Genomic DNA, 13,570 nt, shown 5'->3' on the forward strand with positions numbered 1-13,570 from the left:
GGTGAAATCGTTGGCAAAAGCTGGTTTTATACAATATATAATTTTATTTCAAATCAAACTGACTAAAAATGACCATTTCTGTCAATTAATGACTAGTTTTTGACAAATTTGACCGTAAATGACGGTCAGTCAAATTTAATCACTTAGTCATTTTCAACATTAGGCCAACGACGTCCGTTCGACACATTCGCGACACCCCTAATTTTTTCATCTCGACCGCATCCCGAGATTTGAAATTCGAAGGAAAGCTCGCGTTTCGTCGGTTTATATGAAGTTACAATACTGTATGATTTTATTACCGTGCCTATCGTCTCCCTTTCTTTTGTTTTATTTTGTGCCCCGTGCGCCCTGTGAGCGCACTGCCAAGGCTAGAGCCACCTTTGCACAACTTCGCCCCGTATGGCAGTCACGGAAACTGACCCGAAGGGTCAAGATCAAAATTTTCGGGTCCAAAGTTAAATCCGTGCTGCTCTATGGGTGTGAAACGTGGAAGGTCACCAAGGTCATTTCGCACCAGCTGCAGGTCTTCGTCAACCGCTGCCTTCGCCGAATTCTCGGCATATACTGGCCCGAGAAAATCTCCAACGTCGAGCTATTGGAACGCTGCCACGGAATTCCGATCGACCAGCAGATCAAGCGCCGCAAGTGGAACTGGATTGGCCACACTCTCCGAAGGGACCCCGATCACATTCCGAAGCAGGCTCTGGATTTTAACCCCCAAGGAAAACGCAAGCGTGGTCGCCCCAAGCAAACTTGGCGGCGCACTGTGGCAGACGAGGCGAAGAAGATCGGCAAGACTTGGAGCGAGTTCAAACACATAGCTCAAGACCGGACGCGATGGAGGACTGTTGTGGACGCCCTCTGCCAAATCTAGGGGACATAGGACCATAAGCACAGAATAAGTAATCGTACAGGTACAGAAGGATTATTCCGCAAGACGATTTAAATAAATGCGAGTCTTGCTACGACGCGATAAAGTGGAATTCAGCTCGCACAGCACTACGTACCTACAATTTTATTCACCTACAAGTTTTGTCTCTTTCTATCGCGTGCCTCTGAACTCTTCTTACGCTGTTAGGGTTGCTGTCTAGTGAAAAAATAATTAATCTATTTATATGTAATGAGGTACGTATGTAGGTAAGTACGCATTCATTATGGAAAACCTTGGAAGAGGCCTTTGTCCAGCAGTGACGCATTCTGAGCAGTAGTCATAGTAGGTTAGGTTCCTATACTATCCTAAGAATTATTGATTACCCACTTGGCCAACATACCTTTCAGCATCTTTGGGAAACGGAAAAAAAAGAAGAATCCGGTAGATTACTTTTTGAATTTAAACACCCGAACGCCGCACAATATATCTTTCTCTTTATGTCCATTTTTAAATAATACTTCGATCATAGAATTATAATCATACTACAACGCACGCGAGCGTCCTGACGGGCGCGCGCGTGACACTCGACTGTTATAATACCCGCCGGCGGGGCGCTTCGCTGTAGGTAATTATCGGATGTACCGCGCGGAGTGAGCCAGGCCTGGAGCGCGTCTGCGGGCGACAGCGACAGCGAGCGCCGCGGGGACGCCGCGCTGGCGGCCGGCGCGGCCTCGGCGCACACCACCGTCGACGCCGAGCCCGAGCCCGAGCCCGACGCCGATGCTGACGAGCCTGTAGGAGCAACCAACGCGTGCTAAACTTTACATATTTTTCATAGTTATTGTCTTAGATTAATAAAACCTAGATGGATAGTCTTCATACAAACGCTTCGTCAAGAGTGAGGCAAAAATCATATGTCATTAGTGTCAATTTTGTTTGGGAGTGTAGACAGTGAAGGCGATTTTCCCGAAAGTAGGAAAAATTTTAATACGTTTTTAATTATTTTACAATTAACAAAAACAAAACGCATCATGTACTTACTTATTTATTAAATTCAAAGTACCTACCTAATAACAATAAGATTAATCGACTTAAAAGTCTCGATTTCATAAAAAAGGAAGTGTATTTATACGGCGAACAACTGGGAAATAAATTTTCTTGTTACTGGTATCATTTCCGTATTTAATTTTTGAAAGCCAAATTCAAGCAAAATACGCGTCGAATTGTAGTACTTACTTATGAAATGTAACAATGGTCACTTTCTTTCGTTTTTCTGATGTATTTTAGACACCCTTTCACAGTACAAACCGTTTTAATTAATTAAAATTCGTCGCACGTGTTTACCAATTTTTCACTTTGACAGTTCATGTGACGTTTACGGGTGAGCCGTGCCGGCTCCCTAAAAACTGCCTCGCCTTTCGTGCACTGACTATCTATCTAGGTTTTATTAATCTAAGGTTATTGTTAATTGGCTATAACGATACCGCTATTTTAACGTTTTATATTTTTCACAATTAACAGTATATAGACATACAGTTATAGACCTTTGGGCCATCTATAGAATTGATCGTATGTGCACTAAAAATACTGAGAGACCAGAGCGGTGTCGATGCGTCGTCTGACATGGAAATATCTGTGGCAGGTACACGAGTGGTGCGGCGAAATGTTTGTGGTGCGGCGCCGCATAGTACCGTGCGCGGTCTTATGTTATATTATGTGCGTGTGTACCTTTGTCGGGCGTAGCGGTGGCGGCCCTGGACAGCGAGCTGGGCCCGGTGGCGGGCTGGCCTGAGGCAGGCACTTGCGGCGCTCCAGCCGTCCGACCGGGGTCGGTCAGTCAGACGCCTGCAGCTGGCGGCGAGTCAGTACCTTTGTCGGGCGTGGCGGTGGCGGCGCTGGACAGCGAGCTGGGCCCGGTGGCGGGCTGGCCTGAGGCAGGCACTTGCGGCGCTCCAGCCGTCCGACCGGGGTCGGTCAGTCAGACACCTGCAGCTGGCGGCGAGTCAGTACCTTTGTCGGGCGTGGCGGTGGCGGCGCTGGACAGCGAGCTGGGCCCGGTGGCGGGCTGGCCTGAGGCAGGCACTTGTGGCGCTCCAGGCTTCCGACCGGGGTCGGTCAGTCAGACACCTGCAGCTGGCGGCGAGTCAGTACCTTTGTCGGGCGTGGCGGTGGCGGCGCTGGACAGCGAGCTGGGCCCGGTGGCGGGCTGGCTGCCGGCCTTGGGCAGGTACTTGCGGCCGATCACCGGCGTCTGCGACAGGTCGAACGTGAACTCCATCGTGCGCCCCGGCAGCTCCTGTCGGCAGAACACACAGAGTTCATAGCTTTTATATGACAAAACTTTTCTGTAAGACACTTCATTGTAATTCTAAAACCTAATTAGTTTTCAGTCAACTTTTATTTGCTTGTTTTGGCTTATTATTGTATTAATGAAGTAATTAGATCGATATTCCTTCACCCTCATATGCATTCACGTGATATAGATGTATCTGAATTTTCTCCCTCCTAAGAGTCAATAAGTAAATGGAAATACGACAAGTGTAAAGTAAGCAAGACACACACTCTTAACTTCTTAGCATGAGGCAGTTTTAAGCACTAACAGATTTTAGACTTTTTTTGCGCTGATATTACAGATAGTGCCCCACCATTCGTCTTATTCGTTTATAGTTTATGTATGCTTGCTCCCGCTAATGTTTGAACGTTATGCACACGGCAGTTAATTTCTCGACTGACGCTCGGACCAAACTCCCAGCACCGCGCTTCCCTCGTCCAAAAGTTGGTGGGGCGCGTCTTTGTGGGTGGCACTATGATTACCTGCTACCCTTAGCCCGCTAGTGTGCACTGTGCATTGTACAGTACGCTGTGCGAGTCTGCACTATGCCCATGCGGAGAGGAAGTCGAAGAGAGCCGCGACCACACACTTTGGGAATGTAACCTCTATGACGAAGCTCGACAGAAGATGCTGGATGCGATACGGAGAGCCGAGCAAGGACCTGTTTATCACCAAGACCTCACGAGTAGTCGCAGTAACTGGATCGCGCTGCGCGAGTTCGCGCACTCCTAGCACGCAATCAGGCGAAGTTATGAGAAGAAGTGATGACATTTATCAACGATAGCAGCCCGACGCGAAGTACCGTATTTGTGGTGTCAAGCCCCAGAAGGGGGAGAATTGACTATGAGAAGGGACATGGATCAGATAAATTTTTAGGGAGTCAAGCAAAGCGCCCGGGGAAAGAGCCCAGAACAAGTACCCGCGCGCTCTCCCGAGATTCGGTTCGTACGCCGTGAGGCAGGAAGAACCATGGGTGGTGGTGGGATTTGTACAGTACCTTCTTGTGCGAGTCGAGGTGCGCGGCGGCGGCGTGCGTGTGCGCGAAGGGCGGCACGACGAGCGTGGAGCAGCGCGTCACCACCAGCTTCAGGATCTTCATGGCCTCCTTGTAGGTGCAGCCGTCCTGCGCGCACGACTGTTGGCCATCCATCGCAATTATTACACAGGACCTTAGGTGCCTACTATTGGTGTGATGTGCATATATTGGACACTACTCTTTAGCGTTGATAGCAATATTTACATTTTATATGTATATATACAGGATGATTTTTGTATCAGTATTCAATTTTCAGGATCGACTCAGAATCAGTAACTTAATTGATTTAGGTAAAGAAAACAAAATATTTTTCTCAATATTTAATTATTTTCATCCGCTGTGCGCGGTTTCCAAATTGACTCACGTGGAAAATTTGCTTCGTTCATGGAAAAAAATGTACACACAGTTAACTGCAAAGCTTAATAGACATAATGGTGAGCGAAAATAAGCAATAACCTTTAAAACTTAAGATATGGGCCACCCGCGAATTAGACTTGCGATATTTTTTTTTGCGAAAAATACCACAATTAAAAATAATTACGACAAAGTTGTATTGTCAAATTGTTCTAACGAGCTTATTAAAAAAAATGGATACAGATAACAAAGTCACCCTGTATGTTGAGTACCTTCTGTTATTATTACATTTATTGAGATATTTTATAGATTGATAAATCAGAGTCAAGAGATAATGCACAGTCGACAGCACATCAAACTACATTTTTTTTAATTGCAAACTCACATTTTACATCTGCATACGATGCCGCAATGTAGCTCGATGTGCTGTCGTTCGTACATTATCATGTAAACCAACCGTAACACCACATCACTCACACACTATGACACTTAACCATGCACTATAATACACTTGCAATACACCGACCATGCGACAGTGCTTGTTTAATTTAATTTAATCTAATTTAGTTTAATTTAACTTATAATGTTTAATTTATAATACGAGTATTTCTTTTCACATTTACCTATAAAGTTTATAAATTTTAATACATACCTACTTAATTATTATTTGATTAGTGACTCGGAATTTAATACCGTGTTCACATGTAATTTGTTTACTTAGTTTTGAATTGTTTTAGTGTTTTCACTTACCTACCCTGTTATGCAAATAAACGTTTTATCTATCTATCTATCTACCCACTTTAACTTATTTAAAAATGTTTTAGTAGTAGAATGTGTTTCTTTAATTGGCTTATGTTCAAGTTGTATCTTCCTGCACATTTATGTACCATTAAATGCTGTTGAAACATTGTTAAACAAATAAAATAAATAAAAATAAATAAATAAAATTATGTAATTGAAATACCGTTGGGCTTGTGGTGCGCAACCGTACCACAAGCCCGGCGGTAGTGGGGTACCAGGCCGAGGGACCTCCCCGTGTGGCGGGCTGCTGCTCCTTGTTGGCTGCAGCAGCCCGCCCGGTGTACCCTGGGCAACGGCGGCCAGCAACGGCCAAGCAGGCGTTGCTGGCCGCCGGCTAAAGCCTCGGCACTTTGTTTGTTGACTTTAATTTTGGTTCATCGTTGGAATTAATAATCTATTTTCAGTTATTTTAATGAAAGAGAAGGGTTTGACTTTCATTTTTGGTTGACGTTGGAATTAACGGTCAATTTCTGTTTTATTTTAATGAAAAAAAAAAAAGGTTTTACCTTTCATTTTTGGTCGACGTTGGAATTAATGATCAATTTCTATGATATTTTAATGAACTTGAAGGTTTTGCCTTTCATTTTTGTTTTACGTTGGAATTAATGGTCAAATATTGTGTCATTTTAATGAAAAAGAAGGTTTTGCCTTTAATTTTTGTTGGACAAAGTCAAAATTTCTTTATTTGTATAGATTACTAGCTGACCCGGCGAACTTCGTACCGCCTTAGCGTAGAGATTTTCTTAATATTTTTTTCCCTAAGAACCATCCTTGGACTTCCACAAACATTTAAAAAAAAGAATTGTCGAAATCGGTTCAGCCGTTCACACGTGATGCCGTGACAACGCGAAACGGGTTTCATTTTTATATATATAGACTAGCGGCCGCCCGCGACTTCGTATGGGTGGATCCCGTTTTACCATCTTAGGGGTAAAGTTTCGTAAAATCCTTTCTTAGCGGATGCCTACGTCATAACATCTACCTGCATGCCAAATTTCAGCTCGATCTGTCCAGTGGTTTGGGCTGTGCGTTGATAGATCACTATGTCAGTCAGTCAGTCACCTTTTGTGTTTTGTTGAGTTTTATTTAAATAGATTAGACAGTACTTTCAAATAGTCAAATATTTTGCTCTTAAGGAGCCTCTACATGTCTCATAATCTTTTTACCCCACCAGTGCTTCTAAAGTAACATTATTTTGGCAAGTGCTGAGAAGAAGCGCAACAAACTCAGTCACCACTGTCTGTCGATAAATAAATAAAAATAGCAGTAGTAGATGCATTAATGATTCAGGAGCAGTTCAATGAATTTATCACGCATTCTTGTATGGTGTTGATATCTTATCGACGTTGGAATTAATGGTCAATTTCTGTTATTTTATTGAAAAAGAAGGTTTTGCCTTCCATATTTGTTCTGCGTTGAAATTAATGGTCAATTTCTATGGTATTTTAATGAAAAAGATGGTATTGCCTTCCATATTTGTTCGACGCTGGAACAAGCGGTCAATTCTAATGTTATTTAAATGAAAAATAAGGTTTTGCGTTTCATTTTTGTTCTACGTTGGAATTAATGGTCAATTTCTGTGGCATTTTAATGAAAAAGAAGGTTTTGCCTTCCATATTTGTTTGACGTTGGAATTAATGGTCAACTTCTGAGATATTTTAATGAAAAAGAAGGTTTTGCCTTTCATTTCTGTTCGACAAAGTGTACATTTCTTTATTTGTATAGAATTTTTAAAACAGTTTTTACATATCGTCAAATATTTTGCTCTTAAGGAGCCTCTACATGTCTCATAATCTTTTTACCCTACCAGCGCTTCGAGACCAATATTATTTTTTCAAGTGCTGAGAAGAAGCGCCGCAACAAACTCAGTGACCACTGGCTGCCAATCTAAATATATATAGCTCAAAGGTGACTGACTGACATAGTGATCTATCAACGTACAGCTCAAACCATTGGACGGATCGGGCTGGAATTTGTCACGCAGGTAGATGTTATGACGTAGGCATCCGCTAAGAAAGGATTTACCGAAACTCCACCCCTAAGGGGGTAAAACAGGATCCACACCTACGAAGTCGCGGGCGGCTGCTAGTAAATAAATAAAAGTAGCAGTTGATGCATTATGATTCAGGAGCAGTTCAATGAATTTATCACGCATTCTTGTATGGTGTATTATATCTGATCGACGTTTGAATTCATGGTAAATTTTTAAGTCTTTTTTTAAAAAGGAGGTTTTGCCTTCCATATTTGTTTGACGTTGGAATTAATGGTCAATTTCTGAGATATTTTAATGAAAAAGAAGGGTTTGCCTTTCATTTCTGTTCGACAAAGTCTAAATTTCTTTATTTGTATAGATTTTTTAAAACGGTTTTTACATATCGTCAAATATTTTGCTCTTAAGGAGCCTCTACATGTCTCATAATCTTTTTACCCTACCAGCGCTTCGAGACCAATATTATTTTTTCAAGTGCTGAGAAAAAGCGCCGCAACAAACTCAGTCACCACTGTCTGCCGACAAATAAAAAAGAATAGCAGTAGTAGTACATTACTGATTCAGGAGTAGTTCTCTGAATTTACCACGCATTCTTGTATGGTGTATATATCTTATCGACGTTGGAATTGATGGTCAATTTCTGTGTCATTTTAATTAAAAAGNCCATGCGTCGTCATTTTGTTCAATGTTAAACGTGTTGTTCTTGTAGTCCAATATTTCGACGTATATCATGCCCTTTTGGACATTCATCATCCGGGTGATTTGAGTTCTTCCTCTACCCCTCTTTTTGTAGCAATACATAGGCACTTCTTGATTGAGTGATCGTCTGGTATTTTTATAACGTGACCATACAGCGTTCGTCACGCAAATCTAGTAGTAGTAGTTGTCCTAAATATATGGAATAAAAAACGTAATCCTAATTGTGGCGCAGTGGGGTAAATAAAAAGTGGCTGTTTTTCAGATCTTATCATGGTCAATAATAAAATTAATGTCTGCGATTCTGTTCTGCCATTGTTTCAATGCTAAATAAGGCCGTCATGTGATTGTTAATAATTAACAATCTTTTGTTATTGTATCCTGATCACGGCATCACTTTTCATGTTTACTACAAGAAATAAAATTCTGTTGATTCTGCAGTTCAGTTCCAATATTCCCAAAATATAAGTGAAAGAGTCTGAGCTTTAATCTTCATAACTAATGTTATCATCAAAAGGTGAAGCAGTTAAGGCAGTTGGCAGCTGTATTTTTTATTTTGGTTTTTGCAGCTACAATTAACGTTTTGTTTAGTTACTCGAACATTTGTGCTACTAGAAAACTGTCCAAGGGTTTTACCGTAGACACAGTCACTTATCTGATTTTAATAGATTTGTTAATTGATGTAGGATCTGCTNATCATTTTAATTAAAAGAAGGTTTTGACTTCCATTTTGTCCGACATAGGAATTAATGGTCAATTTCTGAGAGTTTTAATGGAAAAGAACATTTTTCCTTTCATTTCTGTTCTACAAAGTCTAAATTTCTTTATTTAGAATTTTTAAACAGTTTTTACAAATCGTCAAATATTTTGCTCTTAAGGAGCCTCTACATGTCTCATAATCTTTTTACCCTACCAGCGCTTCGAGACCAATATTATTTTTTCAAGTGCTGAGAAGAAGCGCCGCAACAAACGCAGTCAACACTGTCTGCCGACAAATAAAAAAGAATAGCAGTAGTAGGTACATTACTGATTCAGGAGTTCTTCTTCTTCTCAGTTGGTACACTAGTAGTAGAGTAGTAGTGAGTGAGTAGTAGTAGAGTGGTCGTGGTCATCAATGTGAATCACGATTCAGAGTGATGTTTCTCGTAATACGGCGTCTTTCCTCGCGGACTACATCTTTCCGGGCACTTTCGCTAACCGAACACTTAGTTGCGGCCTTGACCTGGTCCGTCCATCTCATTGGTGATCTACCACGTGGTCTGGTGCCCTCAACTTTTCCCTGCATTACGAGATTCAGGAGTAGTTCTCTGAATTTACCACGCATTCTTGTATGGTGTATAGGTATATCTTATCGACGTTTGAATTCATAGTAAATTTCTAAGTAATTTTTTAAAAAGAAGGTTTTGACTGCCATTTTTGTCCGACGTTGGAATTAATGGTCAATTACTGAGTAATTTTGATAAATTAAAGTCTTTATCGAGGAAATAAATGTGAATTTATTAACACCAAACAATTACATGTACGGATCGTAGATCAGAGAGTAGAAAGGTGACAGAGCTGTCATAGACAAAATAAAAAATAAAAATACGGTCAAGCGTGAGCCGCATGTAAAAGGCGATAAAGGACAGTGCTAATCCATGTATGGAAGTTGGACCAAGTGCTGCCCAGAATGAAACTATAGTGCATTTTGTTTCTCAGGCCAATAATAATTTGTAAACCGGAGCGCACTGAAATCTATCCCTGGAGTTAAGAGAAAAAAAGAGTTTTGTTTTGAATTATTTACATACAAAATATCATCGATATATACGTACTACGCATAAGATTTTGCGCTTTTGGCATTAAATAACACTCGCTATGTTGAACTTAACCATACTGCATCCGTACACCTTTCTTTAGTACGACTTAGACATTCTTTATAAGCGATGCCAGCACTTTTCAGAAACTCTGAGAAATTTCCATTTACATATTCCAGGCCGTTGTCTGTGCGAAGAGTTTTTATACGAGCATCTAACTGGTTTTCAATTTCATTCTTGAACTCTTTGAACTTTTCAATGGCATCAGACTTGTTTCGGAGAAAGTAAACGAAGATTTTCTTCGAATAGTCATCAAGGAATGTGATGACGTATTTGGCACCACCAAGTGATTGTGTTTCCATAGGTCCGCAAATATCAGAGTGGACCAGCTCAAGAACCTTTGTAGCTTTGGAGCCCTCATGTTTAAAAGGTAGTCGTGTCTGTTTACCTTCTTTGCAAGTTAAACATGTCACCTTCTCTGGTTTTGCTGAGAGAACTACATCTTCAGAGTTGGATGTCATCTTCTTTAAACTGTAGAAGTTTAGGTGCCCCATCCGTTGTATTCTTGAGACGTTACAATTTTGATGTTGTTCGATCGGAATCCAAAAGAGAAGTTATTGTATCCTGGTCACGGCACCACTTTTCTTGTTTACTACAAGAAATCAAAAAATTCTGCTGATTCTGCAGTTCATTTCCAATATTCCCATATAGTCACTTCTCTGTTTTTAATAGATTTGTTAATTGATGTGGGAATAGGATCTGCTGGAGCGTCGATACTTTTTCAGGTTCCATGTCTATAAAATGACAACACGCTCGCCGTGAAGGCAAGAAAGCTTTGTTCAAATTTATGCGCGAACATCCTCCCCCGCTGGTGAAGTATTCCATTGGCAGTGTTGATGTCCGCAACTCGAGAAATACCATCATCGGTGCCAAGAGACAAGTCGTTGATTTTTCTCATGCGCCAATTCAAGGGTGGCAGGTTATTTTACTTGACAATACCCTCCTCGGTGTTCTTCCCATTTTCTATTAGTGAAGTTGTCCAATTTTGTATTAACCAAATAAATAATCAATAAATGAGTCCCAGTTTTCGACTGGTAGACTTAAATTATTAAAGCACTCAAATATGCTCTATCACGTGGTCAATGATAAAGCGCAGGGATGTGTCTGATTCTCACACCGTTACTTCAATGCTAAATAAGGCCTTCATGTGATTGTTTATTAACAATCTTTTGTTACTGTATCCTGGTCACAGCACCACCTTTCTTGTTTACTACAAGAAATAAAATGCGCTGTAGATTGGCTGATTCTACAGTTATTTCCAATATTTCCAAAATATATGTGTAACCTTGCAGGCCGTTCGGTTGCATTCTTTTGTAATGCCAGGTCGGCCTTTCCAATCTAGTAGTGGTAGTTGTCCTAAATAAATGGAATAAAAAACGTAATCCTAATTGTGGCGCAGTGGGGTAAATAAAAAGTGGCTGTTTTTCAGATCTTATCATGGTCAATAATAAATGTCTCCAATTCTGTTATACCATTGTTGCAATGCTAAATAAGGCCTTCATGTGATTGTTAATTAACAATCTTTTGTTATTGTATCCTGGTCACAGCACCACCTTTCTTGTTTACCCGTACCCTTAAAAGAAATAAAATTCACTGTAGATTGGCTGATTCTACAGTTATTTCCAATATTTAGTAGTCTTGCAGGCCGTTCGACAGCATTTGACTGTTCTGCCAGGTTGGCTCTCCCAATCATGCGCCGTCATTTAATTCTATCTTAAAAGGGTTGTTCTTGGAGTCCAATATTGCAACATTTAACATGTGTCCTTTTGGACATTCGTCATCCGGGTGGTTTCAGATCCTCCACTACCCGTCTTTTTTAGCAATGAAAAGGCACTTTTTGATTGAGTGATTGTCTGGTCTTTTTATAACGTGACCATACAGCGTTCGTTACGTAAAACTAGTAGTAGTAGGGGGTACTTGTTGGTTGTCCTAAATAAATGGAATAAAAAACATAATTCTTAATATGGCGCAGTCGGGTGGATAGAAAAGTAATTGTTTTTCAAATCTTAACTTGGTCAATAATAAATGTCTCCATTTCTGTTATACCATTATTTCAATGCTAAATAAGGCCTTCATGTGATTGTTAATTAACAATCTTTTGTTATTGTATCCTGGTCACGGCACCCCCTGTCTTGTTTACTACAAGAAATAAAATTCACTGTAGATTGGCTGATTCTACAGTTATTTCCAATATTTACAAAATACATGAGTAGCCTTGCAGGTAGTTCATCTTTTCTTTCCTTTGTAATGCAGGGTCTTCGGTTCATGATAGGGCTTTCCCTATCATGCGCCGTCATTTAATTATATCTTAAACGTGTTGTTCTTGAAGTCCAATATTCCGACGTATATCATGTCCTTTTGGACATTCATCATCCGGGTGGTTTGAGTTCTTCGTCTACCCCTCTTTTGGTAGCAATACATAGGCACTTTTTAATTGAGTGATTGTCTGGTCTTTTTATAACGTGACCGTAACTGCATCCTGGTAACGGCACCACCTTTCTTGTTTACTACAAGAAATAAAATTCACTGTAGATTGGCTGATACTACAGTTATTTCCAATATTTCCAAAACATATGCGTAGCCTTGCAGGCCGTTCAGTTGCATTCTTTCGTAATGCCGGGTCAACTTTCTCAATCATGCGCCGTCATTCGCCGAGTCAAATGTTGCGACGTATATCATGTCCTTTTGGACATTCGTTACCCGGTTGCTTTGAGATCCTCCGCTACCCCTTTTTTTGTAGCAATATAAAGGCACTTTTTAATTAAGTGATCGTCTGGTCTTTTTTTAACGTATACCATAAAGCGTAGTCTAGCTTCAGGAATTTCATGGGTTATGGGGGCTACTTTGAAAAATGTTGTTTTTATAGAATTCATGTTCAAGGTCTTCTTCCTTATTGAAACACAGGAATATATCTCAATGGCCAGCCAACTTTGTGGTGCGCATCCCAGAACACAAAGCGCTGGCGGGGTATCAGGCTGGGATACCTCCACGCGCGGCTCGGGATGTTACTTCTTCCGTGCGCGGATGCGGTAGCATCCTGCCCTGGTATACCCTGGGCAACGGGGGCTAGCAACGTCCCTAGCGGGGCCTTGCTAGCTGCCGGCTAAAGTCTCAGCAGGTAGGCAACGGTCTTTCGGCTGTAATCTATTCGGTCAGATTGTATCGGAAAGACCTATATAGAATTTGCTTTCTTCTTTAATATCGTACACAGTCTATTGTAGGTATTTCAAATTAGAAATGCGAGTTTTTAGTTACACCATGTCCATTGCACACAGCCCAAGGTAATCTTATTGTGCAGAATCTTAGTTACGATACAGATTCTGGGCTGAGGTTATAATCGCTGAGTTGCATCTCCTCGCTCTAGGGCGGAGCTGAAGACCACGGAAGACAGAAGAATAGTTTAGATCCTGACAGGAATGTCGTGCAAACAACTACACTGATTTCAATTGGGTGTTTGTTTGATACGAGACTTTTTATTTGTTCGAGTGCTATTTATCATAATAATATTTTTTTTTTTATAAATACACTTATGACTTTTGTAAGAAGTTTTTTTTTTATAATTGATTTACTTGTGTGCCTGTATTATAAATTGAAGTGATGAAGACGTCACATCGATATTGTTGAACACATGCATGTA

At 40.8% G+C, this 13,570-nt stretch overlaps 1 protein-coding gene across 1 annotated transcript in view; it reads right to left on the reverse strand.

The window, feature by feature from the left end:
* Nucleotides 1–13,570, reverse strand: part of LOC114353605 (protein furry-like) — a 70,866-nt gene that overhangs the window by 24,102 nt on the left and 33,194 nt on the right. The window contains exons 12-14 of the mRNA XM_028305666.1: nt 4,201–4,338; nt 3,023–3,167; nt 1,533–1,663 (exon numbers count right to left, since the gene is read on the reverse strand). Coding sequence (XP_028161467.1) covers nt 1,533–1,663; nt 3,023–3,167; nt 4,201–4,338 — 414 coding nt within the window. The remainder of the gene's footprint in view (nt 1–1,532; nt 1,664–3,022; nt 3,168–4,200; nt 4,339–13,570) is intronic.

This window comes from Ostrinia furnacalis, unplaced genomic scaffold, assembly GCF_004193835.3.
Source record: "Ostrinia furnacalis isolate ACB-3 unplaced genomic scaffold, ASM419383v2 OfSCF1745, whole genome shotgun sequence".
In the NCBI taxonomy this organism is placed as follows: domain Eukaryota; kingdom Metazoa; phylum Arthropoda; class Insecta; order Lepidoptera; family Crambidae; genus Ostrinia; species Ostrinia furnacalis.